The sequence below is a fragment of the Brugia malayi genome (genome assembly GCF_000002995.4).
Source record: "Brugia malayi strain FR3 genome assembly, contig: Bm_v4_Chr2_contig_001, whole genome shotgun sequence".
NCBI classification, from domain to species: domain Eukaryota; kingdom Metazoa; phylum Nematoda; class Chromadorea; order Rhabditida; family Onchocercidae; genus Brugia; species Brugia malayi.
The window spans coordinates 5,282,394-5,303,485 of record NW_025062476.1 but is presented as its reverse complement, the minus strand read 5'-3'; the positions used below and the strand labels follow the sequence as shown (position 1 = coordinate 5,303,485).

The following is a 21,092-nucleotide window of genomic DNA, read 5'->3' as shown; positions in this document are numbered from 1 at the left end:
TTAAATGATATGCTCTTTTGAAGTTTCTTTTGTTACTTTTACATTCTTTTTTCTGCAACGGGCAATAAACAGTAGTCAACAAAACATGTCATAGGATAAATGCCAACATAAGGTAAGTATGGCAATACTCTAAATCCTATTTTATATAAAGTCCTTATTATTTTAAAATTATTTCTACATCCAAAATAAATCTGCAGAAATTTCAATCAGCACATTATATAATAAGGGATCAAATTGCTTTGATGCTCCTGCTTGTATTGAACTAAATAGTAACAAATAGGAAAAGAAAATAACAGAAGGACTTAGAGACAAAAAAAGAAAAAGAATTAGCAAACAAATGTCATTTCAATGTAACAATATTAGGATATCAATACTAAAAAGTGCACTTCAAGAATCTGCGTAAGGTGAAGAACAGGAGTGAATCACATGGTTGTTTTTTTTGGTACTAATTAAGCAGTAACATCCAAATCATCTGTATATGGTGTTACACCGGTTGGCGAAGCAATAAAGGTACAAATATTTCCTCTCTCATTATGTATGTTATATCGCAGTAAGTTAAAGGCAATTCGGTTTTTCTTTTCCTTTTAATTCTTTCTAAAGTGCGAAAAAAGTGTAGCTGAGTCGACTTTTTTTAATAGCTGCGGCCAAAAAGTGCATAAAATTTAGGCTGTTCCTTGCATTTTGGATGTATACAATGTACTGGTAATTGTTCCGAAGGCTGAAAAAACAGAATACAGTTTAGCATTCAAGTAAGCAATGATTTATCTCTTGTTTGCAAATTATATCATCATTAGAAGTTAATTAGGCAAATATTCTACTTATAAGGTTATTGTCGTGAAAGACGAAATATTTAAATTATTATATCCAAAACTAACAAGTTCCTCTTATCTGATTCCTTTTCCTCACACAACAAAAACCCTTTGTTAGCAAACCCTTCGTTAGCAAACCCTTTGTTAGCAGTCTTTGTTTCACATCAGTTAAATATCCTCTGCCGGATATCTGGTCAGCTCAGTTCTGCATATAAACCATCGTCCTCCATACGGTGATTCATTCTGCATTTTGGGGTGGTTTTGATATTATTTTAATGTTTTATAATTATATCTTTCGTTACGCGTTTGTTAATCGGTGTAGCATCCGTACGATATGTATAAAGCGCTATTATTTGCTTCATGTTAAATAAAGGTTTAATTACCCAAGTTTGAGGTTTCACGACAAAGAATAATTTTGGTGCCCGAGGTGAGGTATGTCGGCCAGTATAATTGTTCAAGCTACACCAGTAAAAGCGAATCTCGAGGGACTCCTCGATGAAATACAACAAATGGATCTAACACCGTTAGACCAAAAAGCGACAGTAGAAGTATTGTGCCAGCAATACGAAGCAAGGGCAAGGATCATCAAAGAAAAGTTGATGCGCCTCGAAAAATACGTTGGCACTCTTGAGAATATCAACGACAAATGGTTGGAACACATTCAACTAGCCCCAATGTCGCAAAAGAAAAAAGAAGAAAAATACGAACAAATGGCGAACGACGATAGAGGTATTTTAAAATTAATTAACATAGGTACGGATACCATTATAACCTTATCTATGTACAAGGATGATACAGAGTTAGCCCTTAAACGTCTAGCACAAATTAAAGAACCTAGCTTAACTGAATGTCGTCCAGTAGTAAATTTACCATAATTGTCGTTACCAACGTTTAGTGGAGACCCTAAAACATGGAGAGAATTCTGGAGTAGTTTCGAAGCCTCCGTACACTCTCAAAACATACCAGATATCCAAAAATTAAATTACTTGGTTTCTTGCTTAAGAGGAAACGCCCTACAGCTAGTAAGAGGTTACGATAGGGCACCTGAAAACTATAGAATTATAAGAGAATTATTAGTGGAGAAATTTGGTCGTGTTTCCACTATAAGAAAATTACTTTACAATGAACTCATATCTACAAAACGAAACAACCGAGACTGGAAAACAATAATCGAAGAAATGGAGAGAGTTCTAAAGCAGTTAGAAGCAATTGGCGAAAACGTAGAGCAACCTACCATCGAAACGATAATAGAATCCAAATTGCCAAACTGGATATTAAACCAGGTTTATCAACAAAAAGAAAGATGGCCAGTGGTCCGTAACAAAACTTCGACAGCTTCTCAGGAAGACAATTAATAGAAACGACCAGGTAATGGAATGGCAATACTTGGATAACGTCAGTCGTAAAAATTTAATTAAACGTCATCCTAACGCAAGCATTCCAGAAAACTCAGCATTGATTGCAATAAAACAATCAAAGCAAACAAGAGGAACGGCTTCAGCCGAAAGGAACCAGCTAAATCAAGAGAATCCAAATTGGTCGACAAATAAGAAAAGGAGACCCTGTATCTTCTGCAATAACAATCACTGGGATAGCAAGTGTCACATATATTCTACAGTGGAGCAGCGAATTGATCGATTGAAGGAAATCAATGTTTGCTCTAATTGTTTTAAATCTGGACACAAGAACTCAACTGCATAAAAAGAGCAAGTTGTTTTTATTGCAAAAAATCCCACAATAGCGCCCTTTGTACCACTAAGACTCGTGATTCTGGGAAGATTGTTACCAAAAATGCAAACATATCTGTTAATTCAACTAAAAGTTGAAAAGAAACGAGTACTGCTTTTATGTAGAGAAATTAATGTCTTTAATCCTGATAAACCTGAACATCAAGTACAAGCTTTAGTACTGTTTGACGTCGGCGCAGATGCGACCTTTATCTCACAAAGGCTAGCTCATCGACTAAATCTCCTAGAAACTGATGAAGAAGAATATAAGATCTCTTCCTTTGGCAATAGGACTCCTCGAGTATGCCGCACAACTCAAACACAAATTCAAACACAAAAGGAGTGAAAACGGCAACTCAAACACAAAAGGAGTGAAAACGGAAAACTCCGATCAAGTGACTATCCAAGCCACTGTAATGGATTATTTGACAAGCGATCTTCAAGTGATGGAAGTGGTAGACAAAGGTGAGAATTACCATCTTAAAAGTTACAAGAAACAACCTGACATAGTTATAGGAGCTGACTATTTCTTCAACTTTATTCCATATGAAAATAGGAGCTGACTATTTCTTCAACTTTATTCCATATGAAAATAAGAGCTGACTATTTCTTCAACTTTATTCCATATCAAAATGTAAAATTTCACCAGTCATTTGATCAAACCTACATAATTCAAGGTAATACAAACCTGTTCCAGCGGTATGCACAATGTTTTAGCGCCCATTAGTGGTACTCCTATTTGACCACATTCATCACTGGAACTATCTTTCTTGATGTTATCTTCACATTGTGAGAAACCACAGAATGCAGCCAAAATTAAACATTTCTGATCTAGCAGTTCTTTGAATTCGGACCAATGTTTTGTAATTTTCTGACGCTCATCACGTATTCTTTTCGTGCTGAAAAATTTTAGAAAATAACATTGAATAAAAAATTATAAAGAATTAATACCACTTATAGGAAGTTTACTTTTACTTTGTTCAAGATTTTACTACCACTGAAGAAAAAAAAAATAAAATAAATTTTGTAATGTTAGAATATAAAGAAGTTAGGCAAAATAATGTTAAACATTATTTTGCCTTACTATCAAAATATAGTCTTTATCTTCATTAATAATCAATATAGCTTATGGAACAAATTCAAATCGAAGACTGAATGTAGCTAAAAATGTGCATACATTTTTGGGAATGCTCATTTTTATTTAGGAACTTACTTTATATACATGTTAGTATGTATCTCATCTAGTAATTCAGAACATTTTGCTAATAAATTATCGATCGGAATGACTGATTTATGTTTGTTATAACGAGTGACACATGTGACCTGCAAACATATATTTAGATATTTAAGAAAAAATAAGGAAAAAGAAGTAAAATTTTTGTAGGTATTAAATAGCTCGAAGCAAATAACTAGTTTAAGAAAATATCTTGCCAAGCTATCTGGAAATAAAATTATTGGCCAAACAACAACTAAACTAATTTCTCAAAGAAGTACTCATGATAAAAAACTGGTGCTTCTTTAATCAAACAGGAATAGAATCAACAATTCATTTTTCAAAATTTAGGTTTAAATTATAAATGAATGACTTAATCAAATTCAATTACATTGCTTATTATCATGCTGTAGTACCTGAGATTTTTCAATATCTTTCGGTCCAAGTTCAAGCCTAATCGGAACACCTTTTAACTCCCAATGATTAAACTTCCATCCAGGAGAATAATTATCACGCAAATCAATGTCGACTCGAATTTTGGAGTTTTCGAGAGTCTTTATGATTTCTTCTATTTTTGTAATTATTTCCTGCTTTATTTTGTTATGCATCTGTGATGCGATGCCAACCGGTATGATAATCACCTAAAATTGCATTTCTCATTTTGCATGACTTCTTTCACTTTGGTAACAAATTTTAACATATTTGTCATTTTAAAATGCATTTATATATTTCAAATGAAAGTAATAGAGTTATTATATTTAATTTTTAACTATTCAACCAACAATATGGTAGTTAAAATTAAAAAATCTTGGAAATTCTATCACTATGCTCTGTATTTGAAAAGTTTTACATATATTTTGCCTGTTTTTTTTTTTGATAAATTCGATAAAATAATTTCCTTGATATGATGTAAAATCTCTAAATGTTATTAACTAAACAAACATTAAACTAAAAAAACTAAGAATAGAAACCTGAATAGGTGCAACTCTTGGAGGTAGTACTAGGCCATCATTATCACTATGAATCATGATCATTGCACCAATTGTTCTTGTCGTCATGCCCCAACTATTTTGCCATGCAAATGTTTTTTTACCAGTTTCCGGATCCTCGAACGAAATGTCAAACATTTTGGAGAAATTCTGACCGAGATGATGAGATGTAGCACCCTTTAATCCAGGGTCAATTTTTGAATTTAATGACAAATTTACTTAAAAATTCATTTCATTTGAAATCAACGATTTTCTAATTTAGCAAACATTATCATACTCATTAATATTCAAGACAATAGTGGGAAGGCATAGACATTTGTAGGATTATAGTAAATCAGGAATCACAAGACATTAAGCCAAAATTAAAAATATGTCACTTAATAAGTGTAATTACTCACAAATCATTTCATAAATTTGCAATTTTCAAAAATTCAAAACGTTATACAAACCTGAATACCACGTCCATTAACTGGAACATATGCTTCAACGGTAGTTGTAAATTCACCACCAGCAAATTTTTCTTTTTCTGATTTTCGACCTTTAATTACTGGTATAGCAAACAGATCCGTATAAACTTTTGCATATAAATCCAGGATTGCAAAAACTTCTTCTTCAGCTTCTTGTTTTGTTTGAAAAGCCGTATGTCCTTCTTGCCATAAAAATTCACGTGTTCGTAAAAATGGTGTCGGATGCTTGAATTCCCAGCGCTAAAATGAACAAACAAAATTTCTTAAATAGAAATACTAAAATTCAAAATTTGACAGCATTCTAACTTTAGCAAAAATCCTAATTTTTAATTACTATGAATACTACATCAAATTTCAATTTTCAATAAAAGTCATTTCGAAGATAAATTAGCTAAAATATATTAATGCCTAATGTCGTCGTCAATTCCAGCCAGAAATGAAAAAGAAATTTCAGTCGGTGAATGGAAATCATAGCAAAAGCTTACCACAACATTGCACCACTGATTTAAACGAATAGGCAAATCACGATAGGACTGAATCCATTTCGCATAACTTGGATACATTACCGTTTCACTAGTAGGACGTATCGCAATCGGTTCACTCAATTCAGAATTTCCAGCTCGTGTTACCCAAGCAACCTGTAATGTTTCAGCACAAATATTAATAATAGATATTAGTAGAACTGCTTAAGCAAAGATACTGTTGAACTATTAGTTTCAACTCCATTAGATCTGATTATTATTAGCAAAATTATTAGTTTTAAATTTTTGAATTAACTTAATTCATTCAAAATTCATAAATATTCCTGTAGTACACTATTTAATTGTTACTATTTTCGTATCATAATAATTCTCAAATCGGAAATTTTAAATTGTGACAAACCTCTGGAGCAAAATCATCAATATGTTCCTTTTCTCTTTGCAAACCGTTTTGTGAAACGAATATTGGAAAATAACAATTGCGTACGCCACATTTCTTAATTTCTGTGTCAAACCATTTTTTCACTATTTCCCAAATTGCAAATGACCATGGACGCAATATATAGCAACCTGATACATCGTAATATTCGATCATATCCGCTTTTATTATAATCTAAATATTCACAACTAAATAACTGAATACAGTACAGCATTACCAATTACTGACTAGCACTACTTGAAGAAATGTATAGAGTTTGAAGTGTTAAATCTCGTTCCATTTTTTCCTTCATTTTTCTCTTTTGACATTTCTAGAAAAAAAGTGTAAGATATATATTAAATTACAGTTTAAGAAAGCAAAACGTTCACTGTCACTAAATTCCAGAAAACAATACCATTGTCAATATTACATATTGCATAAATGAAATAAATAAGTATAGCTTCAATTTGCTACTGATGAATTTTCTGGACAATTTTTGTGATTAGAAAACATTGTTAACTTTATTTTAAAGTAATTTCTCTCAATCAGAAAGAAAACATAGAAAAACGAAATTTTCTCAGACAGAAATTTGTAAAATTCACACTTTGACACTATTTGAATTTTAGTCAAACTCCTGACTTTTATCATAAATGGCACATCTTCTATTTTATTTTAAAAGAATTTTCTGTCAAAAAGGAAAAAAGAAACCTGCGAATACCATTCTGCTAAATTCTCTTCCTTCTTAACATCCAGGCCTAACTTTGTCTGTTTCACCATCTCCATCGATGCCAATGTTGTTTTAGGCTTAACTTCTTCCTTCTTTTCTTTTTTACCATCACTTTTTTGTCTTTCTTCATTCGTAACTGTCACAACTTTCTGAATAGAGAGCAAGAAAATTATATGTTCTACAAAAAAAAAAAAAACAAAAAAAAAGAACCTATGGATGATAGATATTGTATATATTTATAAACATTTATTCATTGAAAACAATAATCAAATGTAAATAAAGCCTTATTCTTGGGAACTTTGAGTACATTAAAATAATGCACTAGAAATAATTCTATGATGCGAAAAGACAGATATTTCATCCTGAAGAAAATCTCCACTAATAGAATTAGCAAATTTTTTTAAGTTAATTAATGAAGCAGAAATCATTAGGTGTGACTGAAACTGAAGTGTAAAATTAGTTAATATAAAGAATATTAGAAAAAAATTGCCATGATGTTTCTTGTTGTTGTATGGACGAAAATAGTTACCAGTAATCTTTTTTTGGTAGATAATGTGAGTGTTGGATAGACAAAAATACAGAAAGTTTATTCTAAAGCATTTAATATATAAAAACGACTTGGAGATTTCGAAATCTGAGCAAATTTTACGTTTTATAACTTAACAAAGTTGAACTAATTAACTTAATGACATGAACGACAAATAAGATCAGAGTAAGAATGTTCCAGGTAGCATCGAATATTTATTAAACATCGTAAAAGCGTCATATCCTTACAACTCTACTAACAAAGTGGAAAAAATTGTAACAACACTTTGAGATAAGTTTATCATTTACGATCAAAAAAGCTAAATACGTCAATATCAGTCAATTCGTAGATTGAACAAGGATTATTTTTAACATATATAACAGATATTTAGAGCCAATAAATTCAAAAACAATAAATTTCTTTTACGAAGAATCAAAAAAAGAAAACACAACAATCGTTTGTTCCAATCTTAAAAATTTCCATTAAGGAATTCTATAGTTATACCTTAGCAGTGGAAGAATTGGTATTAGTAGCATTGGCGGTATAGTCTTCACCAAATTCATCCTTGTATTGCTTCTTTAATTTCAATAATTCCGCTATCGCATCTTTTGCTTCCTGCTATAATAAAAAATTCAAAGTCTTAAAATTCTTTCTCCAATTAAACATTAAAAAAAAAGAGAATAATATTTTGGAATGAAGAAAATTTTTTTATACTACGAACGGTAGAGCACATTTACTTTATAGCCTTAGAACTTGCAGCAAAAATCAAATGAAAAACGGAATTCTGAATATATCTTCTCTTAGCTTTGCATATCTTGAAAAAAATTTTCATTTAACAAGTTAATAAGAATTCCCTAAAATCTCTATGAAAAAGACAATGAAGAAATGAAACGCACCGATTTTGCATCTTTTGCTTTCAGTGATCTCACCAAATCGCCTTGTTCAGCAATTTTTTTCACAAATGCTTCCTTGCATTTTGCGCTATCACTCCTGAGTTTATTATCGGATGGCGTAACAAGTATATTCTTCGGTTTATATTCGAACCCTGATATTTCCTTACAGTTTTGCTTTAAATTCAAAAGCTCTGCTATAGCTGCTTTTGCTTCTTCACTTTTTGGATTAGCAGCTTTCAGTGCACGAACTATATTACCTGTAATCAAATTTCAGATTTGACAATTTCTAAAGAAAAAGAAGTAATAATTAGCAATTACCGACAAAAGTAAGTAATGCCAAACAGACTAACATATAAATAAGAAGTCATAACTAAAGACTAATATGTAAATAAAAAGTGTTAGCTTAAGTAAACTTGACTTAAATGGTTGAAAGTCAATTTCAGTTGCTAAAAAAGCACTGCACCAACGTTAAAAATATGCTGGGCTTTACAAAGATGATTAACTCTTCAGACACATTTTGAAGAAAGAATTTACTATGATTTGTGATAAGCTACGGAAAACATAGCGCTTGTAAAAAATTTTCCAAGATTGTGAAATTTTTGAAAGAAATCGCAAGAAATTTAGCAATTTAGCAGTAGGATTGTTTAATGAGGGAATGTCACCTATATAACCTTTTTTTACATTATCAAATTTTTATATAAAATCTTGTAGAACCAAGAAAAAATAAAGGCATGAAAAGGTTAATTCATTTTCACAACACCTTGTTCTTCGATCTGTTTGTACAGTCCTTCTAGATTTCGCGTCGTCACATCTGCTTGCTTTTGCGATGTAATTGTTGACCCTGGCTTATATTCTGAACCAGTTCTATCCTTGTAGTGTTTTTTAAGATCCAGTAGCTTTGAAATAGCAGCTTTAGTATCATCACTTTTAGGATCACTAGCTTTCAAAGATCGAACAAGATTTCCTTGCTTCTCAATGCTCTGATACAAATCGCTAGCATCATCTGATAAGGATAGTTTGTTGGTGTTTTCTTTTACACAAAATTCTTGAAAAGTCTTTTTTAGGCTCAAAAGAGTAGCGATGGCTTCTTTAGTTTTCACACCCTTTGGATCTGCTGCTTTCAGAGATCTGACCAAATCACCTTGCTCTTTTATTTGTTCACTAAGTTTGAGTATGTTCATTTCACCTGGAAAAAATTCAAATGTTTGAAAAACTTTTGAATCGAAAAAAACAGAACAGAAAAGAAGACGGGTACTTAACATTAAAGATATATAATTACACAGCAAAAAAATTTAAATTCATAAATATTCTTGAATACCTATATACATCTTTCGCACTTCCTTTTTTGAATTCATTAAATAAAATAACTTTAAAAGTAGAAAAGTTATAAGAGCAAAACTAACTTGTTGATGCATTTCCATTTATCTGAATTTCACCGTTTGTTTTTCCCAGTTCTACGGCAGAAGCCTGAAATAATATATAAAAATAATACCAGCTAGTATCAAACATTAGCTCAGATCAGCTCAAATCAATCCATAATGTTCGCCCTGATAGTCAAAAATCATAATTCGGCTCAACAAATAAATTCAGAGCAAGAAACAAATTTCATTTTTGCTTCTTTTATTTTCTAAACGTTTTTCTATTTTAAAGGCATTTCTTTTACCGTCTGAGTTTGTTTAATAGGTTTACTGCTGCCATCTGGTATGAGAATCAAAACAACAGGCATTTCAAAACCAGAATATTCGCTTTTTGACGTATATTCCAAATCACATATATAGTATCCTTTACGTTGCAACTGAATAATATCCCCTTTACGTATTTTTTTCATTGCGGGTTCACCGATGAAGTCGACATATTCCTGCAAGTCATATCTTGACGTTAATATTCAGACATACTTTATTGGCTCTTATAATAATTTGAAGTTTGGAAAGTATAAAAAATATATTTGAATCTTAGCTTATTGGATTTATAATAAAAGTTACACATGTATTTTCCTTTTACATTGCTGTCCAAAAAAAAAAAAGAAAAAAAAAAAAAAAAAATCCAAAAAAAGATATGCATAAGCACAACGTACGTACTGAGCTATTCATTTATTAAGTACTAATGAACAACATTAATGCGAAATGAAATATTTCTAATATTGAAATATAACGTACCACAGAATCATAATTAACGAACTGTTTCCAATTTTCGTCTTTCCCAATAATGGGCTTACTGATAATATGAGAATACTCAATGACTTTTACTGGAATTTGTGGTCCCATTTTCGTATCAGCAATCCATGTTACTTTTAATGTCTTCTTGTAATCCTGAATTGTTATTCAACATTTACATAATTATATTAAATTTGTTGTTACCAAAAAAGAAAAATGATATAATCAGAACTGCACTTCAGGTTAGTTAAAAAGTTAATCAATAGAAAGGACAAATATTTGGAATTATGGTTCTTCATCGAAAAGTGGTGGAAATTTCATCAATTCAATTAGATATCTTACTAATGAAAGAGCAACACTCAAGAAATGGCGATCAGCTATCAATCATTAAATTCAATTCATCAACTAATTACGTACTCGATTGTTTAGAAAGCAGAAAACAAGATAAACTGCAACTCACTTTGTTATCTAAATCTAATTTCGCTCTGATTTCTGTTATTCTATCACCATCTTTTAATATGTCACAAATCTTTATATTTCCCCAATTGATAAATGTCACGCAATCACCAATTTTCATTTCCCGTGCATCAGCTTCTTCCACCAACACTTTTTTGCTGTACCAAACAGTTTTTGTTCCAACTTCATGATTCTGAAATAAACAAAAAAAAAAAATCAGTGATACGTTATGAAAAACTACTATTTGATTCCTCACTGAATGCCATAACTATCTCCACAATACAATAACCCAACACACAAATCGCACTGAATGAAAGGAGGAAGACAGAAACCTTTAAATCGAAACATTTGATATTTAATAACGTAACCTTTGGATGTAATGAAACCTTCTTCGATTCTTCAGCCAAATTATCCGTAACTACTACTTGAACAAGATTTTCTGGACAAGCAAGAGCGGTATAACGAGGAGCAACCGGATCAATTACCTACAAATCAATGAAGAAAATTAGACCTTTTATTTTTTAAACAAGGGAAAAGTTTAACTACACGAATTTCTATTCTTTCATGTGGAAAAATTACTACTACTATAACAAATTTTTAAATTAAAAACAATATTCAAATGCATAACTTATTAAATGTTCATATGAAAAAACACAAAATTTCGAGATAAACAAACTTTTTTATTAAAAGACCAAATTTTATCCCATTCCATCATGACAATGGCACGACTACCACCTTGAGCAACAATAAATTGCTTTAAACCTTCAACCGTTAATCCGCGTCGCATAACACCTCGTACAGTTGGCAATCGTGGATCATCCCTTTAAGAAAATTATCATTATGTGAACAAATTATGCTTTAGGTTCTCATAATTTCATTCGCTGTAACAATAGATATTTTGATTTCTATGAAAATAACCTCTAAAAAGAGTAAAAAAAAAAGAAAAATTATAAGCATGATGGAAAAATTAAAATAAAAGAGAGAGAGAAATAGATAGTGAATAAATTTATGTGAAGAGAAAAAAGAGAAAAAAGAAAGGTGGAGCAAATTCTGTAAGTGATAATAAAATATTCAGGCTGTTACCAAAGTGATGGAGACTATGGAAAAATAGCTTTAGAATTTCAAGTTATTCGCTCAAACATGATTGAACCTATCAGCTTTATAGGATGAAAAAGTTAGTATCTAATATCATTACAAAATAGCCAAATAGTTTCAACAAATTTTTATAAAAATTAAAAAAAAATGTCAAAGTTTAAAACTTTTTGTCTGAGAACGGGCTGCAATAATACCATCCTTACCATCCTTCCACATGATGTTCATCGACAAGCCACGTAAGTTTTCGCTTACTCATCACAGTATTTGTCATATTTAGTCGAGCATAGGACCAAATATATGGTTTTCTCAATCCTAGTACATCACAAATAAAATAGTACTGATCATCACGATCTGTATACTCTGTTGTACGAAGTGCATGTGTAACACCTTCAATGCTGTCCACTATAGGACATGCAAAGTCGTATGTTGGATAAACCCTGCAAATATAAAAAAGACAAATTTTTTAGACAAATTTCTAATAACAACAAAAAAAAAAAGGAAAAAACTTAAAAAGCTCTACTTTCCTGACCCTTATTTACACTAACGGTGTTGAAAAAAGTCTTTCCACAAAAATGCGCAGCTATATTTTAAGATTTAGAATGCTACTTGACAATAATAATTGCAAAAACTAACTTATATTTATTTCCAGTTCGAACATGAGTTTCTGCTTTACAGCGATAAATTGTTGGATCGCGCATTGCACCATTATTGCTTTGCATGTCAATTTTGATTCGAACACAACATTTCTGTCCTTTTGAGGTTGCTCGTTTCATTTCTTCCCATAATGCCAAATTTTGTTCGGGAGCTTCAAAATTTAAATGAAAAAACATAAGTTCATTCCATCATTTAATACTTATTTCTATTTCCATGAATTCTGAAACATGAAAAGGAAAATACTGCACTGTAAAACAATAAATAGTACAACTACTGGTGCATTACCCCATTTTTTATTAGATAAATTTAATGGTAAAGAAATATACATATATAACCTACTTGAACTAAAGAACTTGAAGTATGATATTCTGACACTAATATACATAAAATCCTCCTTTTTAAAGTGAAAACTACTTATGATTAAACATAAAATAATGATAAAAATAATGATTTCGTTAATTTATTAAATTATTAAACAAACGAGCTTACTATTATTACGGCATCGGCTTTCTTTGCGTCCTTCGCGTTCTTTTCTCATCAATTCGGCATCCGTATCGTCAACATATGCTTTCCCTTCTTGCAACAAACGTTCGCACATTTCTAATATCAAGTCAAAATGGTCAGATGTATGCGTCCATCTGTCTGGCTTCACTTCTAACATTTTCAAATCTTCCAAAATTACCTAAAACAAAGTTTGAAATTTTCTCTCGTACTGCAGTATTTAGTCATGTGATTTATGTCATCAAATATACTGTACTTTCATTTTATGTATAATTACAATTTTTTAATGATTTGTCTTCTAATGAAAGTCTTATAATCTGTAAATAATGAGAAAAAACCTTGTGAATTTTAAAGCAGAGAAAGTTTAAATTATAAATTAAATTATTTTTGTGATACATATATCAAAATCACCAAATAGCATCAGGAACCTGTTCAAAATGAGCATTCTCTTTTGCTGGATTCGTATCGTCAAATCGCATAATCAATTCTCCTTCAAAAGCTTGCTGATAATACTGATTTAAAAGAGCTGCTTTAGCATGTCCAATGTGCAAATATCTGGAAAAAAGGATTCTTTTGCATTAGATAATATATATTTATAGCAGAGATAAAATTACTCACCCACTAGCTTCAGGGGGAAATCGAACTACCACTTTTCCCTTTTCTGCACCTGGCAATTCTATAAATTTTCCTTCATCTTTTAGTTGGTCTTGCGCTTTCTTTCCTTCAACACTTTTAGTTGATTCCTTTTGGCCTTTGATAGCCATTGTAGTTTCCTAAACTTCCAACAATAAACATAATTGAAGTATATTAACAAGTGATTCCTTATAATTCCCTACAGTGTTCCACAATCAAGGAAAAATTAAAGATAATATCGACAATATCACAAAAACAATCTATCACTATTTTAGTAAAAAAGATCCCAAGACTACACGTCGTTGCTACTCAAAAGAGACTCATTATTACTTCACTTCTTAATAAGGCTTTGTTTCAAGATCAGAAAAAAAAGTTAGGTGGATAATCTAGACTTACCGACTCCACTTTCTCGTTTTCTAACTTTTCTGGAGTCCCTATTCGAAATCTGCCAATAGCATGATGCGCATCAGCAAATAAGGGATCATACAGTATACTTTCAAAGAATGTCGAAAAAGGTTTTTGTTGTTGAGCCTGCAAGATTTTCTATTGCCCTCATTAAAGGATTATAAAAAAGAAATGTAAAAGCATTTCTGTTGTCAAAAATCAATTAAAAGTTGATTGTAGACTTTAGATTTTAAATGGTTTTAAATAATTTTAATTTTTAGCACATTCAACCAAAGTGTAATAAATGAAACGCAATAAATTTCGTATCCGCAAAAAAACACGTACATATTACCTTGGCATCTGCAGCTATAACAGTCCACAGCATAATATCCGCAAGTGTACGTCGATTCAGGCACAGATATAAATTACTTGTTAATTTTTCTTGAGCTGATCTCATCAAATCCCCCAAATCATCATGCTCTAAATACCGTTCAACTGCTATCACCCAGAAATCAATCTAAACAAAAAATCTGAAAAAAAAGTAAAGAATATCGATCCACTCCATCAACCGAGAATTACTTCTAAAAGATTTAAATTAAGAAAATTATGAACAACCAGTAGCAAACCGAAATACTAAAAAAGGTTAAAAATAAAGTGCAAAATAAGGGATAAACTGGGCATAAAATTTAAAAATCTAAATTAATCGGTTACCAAACTACTTTAAAATATATGGTGCTTGCTACATAAAGAGGCCAGTTACCCTTGTTGAGAGGGGATATTGTGTTTTTTACCAAGAACCAGGATCGTTCAACTTCAATTCTCTATCAAGTTATTGTACTATTGCTTCTGCTAATAAAAGAATTATTATATTCGTCTGTTACCCACATATTTATATCCACATCCAACGAATCTCCCCGAGATCAACCAACCTCTCCTAAAGTCTAAAAATTTAAATCATCCAAGAATAAAAAGAAAAGCAATTACCTCAGCTTGCTCAATAATATCCCTTCCAAACAAATCACCCGCTTTATCAGAACTACGAATAATGAAACGCGCTATGGAAGCGTCATTTGTATATTTCATCCCATCTCTGGAATGAGAAACAGAATGATATATGAAGAAATCATTTTAAGTGCAACGAATGTTGCAATGAATTCAGGTATAGAAATCGTCTCTGCAGCTGCATAAGCTATATAAGCATGTGAACATTCCAGCAAAAAGAATGGCTAGACATCTAGTATACTGAAGCTTCAATTCCTTATCGTTTCACTGATAATAATATATAAAAATGATAATATACAAATAAATGCTATGAAAATTTTTTATATTCACAAATAAAAGTTAAAAATTGATGCTGTTTAAACAATAAATTTTCTCGACTCAAAAAATCCAGTGGCAAGAGATATTTAAATTCCAAACTCGAGAAAAACCGAGAAAAAGCACAGCTCTGCACTTGAACTTACAGTATCATTTCGTTGAACATTTCGTCAGTGAAAATAATTGACTTTTCAATACTGAAACCAGTCGCAGAAAGAGCAAGAACTGTTCCATAAGCTGGATTCCTACGTGAAATGCTAAATGTAACGGTCCTTCGTTCAGTTGATTCCAGGAATGCATCATCATTGGTAACCATTTCACAGATCTCACTAGGACAAAATTAATAAATGCATCATATTGTCCCTCCCCAACTGATTCTGTTAATCATTGAACGTAAAATAATATCAATAAATCTTTCTATGAAACAACGCAAATTTGTTCCTGACAAATTACAGATTTGAAGGAATATTCTCAAATTCATCGAAACAACGGCATGGAAATAAATAAATGTATATGAAATGCAACTGCAAAAGTAATACAAGTGATCACAAAATTTATCTTTTTATACATTCAAATAGAGACAAAACAAAGAAAAAAAAAAAAAAAAAGAACGTATAAAAAAGAAAAGCATCATTCCAAGGACTACTTCTCTCGTTCCTTTTGCTGCCTCCGTAAAACTGCGCCTGGAGCAGGATAAGGCCGTTGCTGGAACAAAGGACCACTAGCTGTAACATCGGCACCTGTTTTATCGTGGGCATGTAAACCAGAACTCCATGTACCACTGAAAAATTTCATGTATATCATTGCATTTATAAAATTAAAAAACCATTCTGTGACACCTAACTCAATAATCTTGCTGACTAGCTCTTTTATTCCTATATTCCAATATTTTGATTTTCTAATGTACACCTGAATACAAGAACGATCATTCAACAAAATGAGCCCTAAAATATATTGAGTGTGCTACTCTGTTCTTGAAAAAAGAAAAATCAGACTTGAACTCAAACAGCAAAAATGAAGTAGCAAGATGGAATCTTTTGGTGAATAACTGTAAAGTGTTGCCGGAAAAAGAATTTGGAATTTAGAAAAAAACATACATAGGAACATTGTCACCGTAAGCAGCTGGATCCATTGGATCGATTCCTTTTCGTTTGGCACGTTCTGAGAAACATAAACATATTCACATACAAAACCCAATTTAAAGTTTGGTAACATGACTGTACTAATAAGATTTCAATAATATTTTGTTTGGCACATTATGACTTAAAATTTATTTCATGTTTTGATATAAATCATAAACATCTTTCATTAATGCATACAATTCCTGTTGCTTTAAACATCAACATAGACTAAAAAAAAAAAAACTTAAAAAAATTCGCTCAATGTACTAATAAAAATCACTTCACTTTTATTTAAATCGTGACGGGAATCATGAAGGAACATACTTTTATTTCTGAAATAAAATAAATGGAACTCACTCAGCTTATCTCTGTCATTCAGCTCAGGCCTGCTTTCCTCATCACTTTCAGAAGCTGATAAACGATCGCTAACTTCCGAATCTGATATGGAACCTCTTCGCTAAAACGAAAGCAAATTATCAGTAAGAGATTATTTTTCTCTTTTCTTTTCTGATTAAAAAGAGAAACACCACTGCTAGCAAATTTAACCTTTCTCTTCGACCTGTTTTCATCATACCGTTTGATTATACCTCCCCGATCCTCTCTGTAAACTTCTCTTTCCTCATCATCCTTCCTTTCATTACCATCTTTTCTACCCTCGCCAAGACCATTAGTATTTTCACCTTTTTCAAATAACTCTAAAAAAAAGACTGTACAGCGTTTCAGAATCAAACAAGAAAATTAAAATATTTTAATTAAACTAAGTTAAACCAAATTAAGCCAAATGAGTCCAAATTAAAATGATTTTAAATTAAAATGATAATCGAAACCTTTCGCAACTTTCGGTGCAGCATCTCCAATAACAGCCAAAGGATGTCTGGGAGGGAGCCAAGACACCTCATCAGTTCGTGGACACCAATAATAATGACGCATGCAACCAGGATCATAAACTTCTTTCCAACCTATAAAACAACAGATTCAAGGGAAAAAAATCAATGTTCACAAAAAAAAAAAAAAGAACCTGCAGAATACAAATTTAACTATTATTTTTACAAACATACCATTTGGCAATGGATATTTCTTCACAATTTTAGCTCGCTGATCAAGATATCTTTGTGTAAGTCTGAAAAGTAGAAATTTATATGCTAGCGTATTTATAAAATAATTACTTCTTGCAAACAAAAATTTTTGACTGCACTGCAATATTATTGCAATAAATTAAGAAAATTTGATAAAACGATGCTTTAATTAAGAAAATTCGAATAACTTTTATAGACTTCACTTTAGCCAAAATAATTCCGTCCCATTAAAAACATACCTATTGCAATAAAAGTAATTTTGTGATAATTTCAAAGATATCTTTGAAATACAAAAGAAGCTATAGTAACTTAAACGAACGGAAGTCGCGAAAACAACAAACCTATTTTCATTTGTCCCATCTTTCCAATGATCATAGCAAAATTGTACGCAGTAGTGATAAGGATTCCATTTATTCGGACATCCACGAGCTCCCGAAGCATTCTTTTCCGTCTTTTGACGTGCGTTACTTTGTATTCCAGTAGGTATTTCCGCATCATAGCTCTCTGCTATCACTTCTTCAGCAGCATCTACAAATTATTACAAATATATCACTTTTATTGGTAACTTTTATGTCTTTTGTTCAGTAAAATTTTTGCAATAGTGATCAGAGAAGAAAAAAATTTATCCTATAATTTTACAATGTCATAAAATAAGACCCAATGTGTCATCAAAACTGCTAATTTTCATATAAAATGAATCTTTTATTAACATATTAACAAAATTGATTAAACTGAATGAATCCCCTCAACATAAAATGAAATATTCATTTAAATTAATCAACATAATGTAGTTTTTAATGAATTATCAAACCTTCTTGAATAATTCCACGTCGTTTAAGTCGAGCAAGAAGTGCTGGTGGTAAAGGCATCACAATTATAAAAAGCTGTGTGTCACGTAATTCTGAAATTTTAAAACAAAAGGAAAAATTAATTATATTGATAAGCAGATGCAAATAAAACAGGCAAACATAACTGCATAAGCATAAGTGAAATAGCAGTTTTATAAGGAAACGTAAGTGACGTAACTACGTCAACTATTAAATCAAGAGATAGTTAAATAACGCAACTACGTAAACTATTAAGTCAAGGATAGTTAAATGACGTAACTACGTCAACTATTAGGTCAAGGAACAGTTAAATGCGGCTAACCGTAAAATACAGGCATAACATTTATTTATGTGTAAAATTATTTATTTGGGATTGAATTGTAGTTAAGATAAACTTTGGTGGATGTTTTGGCTGTGGGAAAAGAGGACGGAAAGCTAGGAGGTCAAGGGGCATTCGTAATTTTGAAAAGTTATATGACGACATTATTTCAGGCATGAATGATATATCATGCAAAATTGCTTTAAGAAGTTTTAAAATTTGAATATTTTCACACTATTATTATTTTCATTATTATTATTACTATCATTATTCTGAGTTACGTGAATTCAATGCAGAGATATCTAACTAGTTTTACGTCATTTTTCTCGGGACAATAATGTCACGCTGTTGCGTATGCAGAAACGTGTTGTGGTTTTTACTAGTTATTATAGTACTTTAAAAAATCAGATTCGATAGAAAATTATTATTTGAAATGATTCAAGAGTCACTAAAATAGAATTATTGTGATGATTGTTAGTGTTGTCAAAAAGAAGTCAATAAGCATAATATTGATAACCAATTATTTCTATAATTTTACTTTGAAATTTAAATTTGTAATTTAATTGTATGGGATAAAATTTTGTTTTGAAGATTTTGAATTATGACTTAATTTGTCTAAGAAAATTAGCAAATTCAAACTGCAATTTGATCATTTAGTGAAATGTAATTCTAGTCATCTAATGAATTTAATTTTTCATTAAAATTTACGTTACTTTTCCTACATTGAATTTTTACATTATTTTATTTATTATAACTAATTTTCCATTATTTGCAAAATTCTGTTATAAATTATCTGTTAGGAATAAAAATTTAGCAATTAGAGAATGTGGAACCAATCTTGGTCAAATTTAACTTTAATTATTCAATTATATAGCTGATTTAATCAATAAATTCCGAACAATAATATTTATTTCATTAGATTTGTTGTGATTTCAGGACTAACACTTCATATTATAAATGTGGTTAAATTCATGTTGTACATTTTCAATGTCTCAAATAATTAATTTCAATTAGTGAATTTAATTTCATAGACAATGAATTTCATTTCAAAATTTCATTTTTTTTAAAAAAAAAAAATTATCTGTTATGGAAAAAGTTAATCGATAATAAATTGATAAAGAGAGAAAGGAGAGGAGGGAGAGAGAGAGAAGGAAGGAAGGAAAGAACAAAAGCAAAAAATAATTTCCCACTGCAAATGAAAACAAAAAACTATATTTAGAAATTTGTCTTCCAAATCCTTGAATTTTTTGACCATCTGCTCATCATAATTTAGAATTTAGGGAATGTGAAAGAAATTTGAATCAGATTTAATTGATTAACAGTGTTAATTTTTTCATTTTCTCTTAAAACACAAAATAATAAAATTAAACACAAAATAATAAAATAAATTAATCCTAAGTCTAAATCTACTAGATCTACAGATTTCATGCAATAATTTCTGCCATAGTCTGGTGCATTAGCCTGCTATTTGCATAGATAAACATTTGCTCACAATTAGACCTGATAAAGTGATAAGATGACAAGTCTCTTATACCAAATATATTATTTTCAAAATGTTTCGATATCAATTCGTTGATGTTTTACATTCTTTTTTTACTTTTATACTTTTTTTTCGTTCATACTTTACTCTCTTTTAATGTGTTTATCAACACGTTTGTGATATATTTTCCAATCAGTAATTTAAAATTTTTAGCATTTGTTAATTAATGTTTAAATGTCATCTTAAGATATGAAATAAATTTAATGAATCTTCAAGCAAATACGCTAATAGCCTTGCTTAAATTTTTGTAATTCTCGCTTTTCTCTTTAGTATGATTCAAATTTCAATATCACATATGCAAGAAACAAACAAATAAAACAATAAAAAGTGATACTTCGCAAATATACTTATCCGAGAATTTGTCATATCCTTTTTTTTCACGAATATTTCTGCTCATATCAGTTAATTTATCACTCATATTTATTTTATATTATTTTAATGAGAATTTATTCTTAAACATTAACACGAGAATGCTAACATTTTTTGTGTGATAAAACGTTAGTAACGATTTTTTTATTCTTATCAAACTCAAGACAAGGGTATAAAATTTCAGCATATCATTTGACAGTAAAAAAAAAATGATCAAGTAAGAATATAAACAATAATAAATTTTTTCAATTTCCATTTTGAATTTATGCTTCATTGTGTTAAAATTCACTCTCCTGTAATTTGATTATATATTTCTATCATTTTTTTAAATTTTTCCAAAAAGGAAAGAATAGAAAAATGAAAGAGAAAATTATACAAACCAATGGTATTCAATTCAAA

General features: G+C 30.5%; 3 protein-coding genes across 4 annotated transcripts; 1 reads left to right on the top strand and 2 right to left on the bottom strand.

Annotated features, from left to right (window-relative positions):
- Positions 1-631: 631 nt before the first annotated feature.
- Bma-pars-1.1 lies at positions 632-15,757 on the bottom strand (the record flags this gene model as incomplete). 2 transcript variants are annotated; one of them, XM_043078492.1, is made up of 27 exons in its annotated part: positions 632-718; positions 3,225-3,435; positions 3,750-3,859; positions 4,166-4,390; positions 4,721-4,915; positions 5,188-5,445; positions 5,691-5,843; positions 6,088-6,297; positions 6,811-6,978; positions 7,860-7,973; positions 8,252-8,505; positions 9,009-9,434; positions 9,652-9,715; positions 9,912-10,106; positions 10,405-10,557; positions 10,862-11,050; positions 11,226-11,342; positions 11,534-11,678; positions 12,156-12,389; positions 12,586-12,757; positions 13,096-13,288; positions 13,536-13,662; positions 13,726-13,880; positions 14,137-14,271; positions 14,477-14,641; positions 15,109-15,214; positions 15,588-15,757. In XM_043078492.1, 27 exons carry the CDS (start codon positions 15,755-15,757, stop codon positions 632-634), a joined length of 4,731 nt encoding a protein of 1,576 aa, XP_042934426.1. The 2 variants fall into 2 exon arrangements, with proteins under 2 accessions (XP_042934426.1, XP_042934427.1); XM_043078493.1 differs by lacking the exon at positions 15,588-15,757 and having other exon boundaries at positions 15,109-15,207.
- Positions 1,244-2,510, top strand: Bm17495 (Uncharacterized protein; the record flags this gene model as incomplete). Its single annotated transcript, XM_043078494.1, has 3 exons — positions 1,244-1,538; positions 1,887-2,092; positions 2,178-2,510. The coding sequence occupies 3 exons, from the start codon at positions 1,244-1,246 to the stop codon at positions 2,508-2,510; spliced, it is 834 nt and encodes a 277-aa protein (XP_042934428.1).
- Positions 15,758-16,083: 326 nt separating the features above from the next.
- On the bottom strand, positions 16,084-18,507 carry Bma-pqbp-1.1 (WW domain containing protein; the record flags this gene model as incomplete). The annotated part of the gene is made up of 8 exons (XM_001897130.1): positions 16,084-16,222; positions 16,539-16,602; positions 16,920-17,019; positions 17,109-17,257; positions 17,390-17,521; positions 17,621-17,682; positions 17,980-18,166; positions 18,450-18,507. 8 exons carry the CDS (start codon positions 18,505-18,507, stop codon positions 16,084-16,086), a joined length of 891 nt encoding a protein of 296 aa, XP_001897165.1.
- Between the last annotated feature and the right edge of the window lie 2,585 nt (positions 18,508-21,092).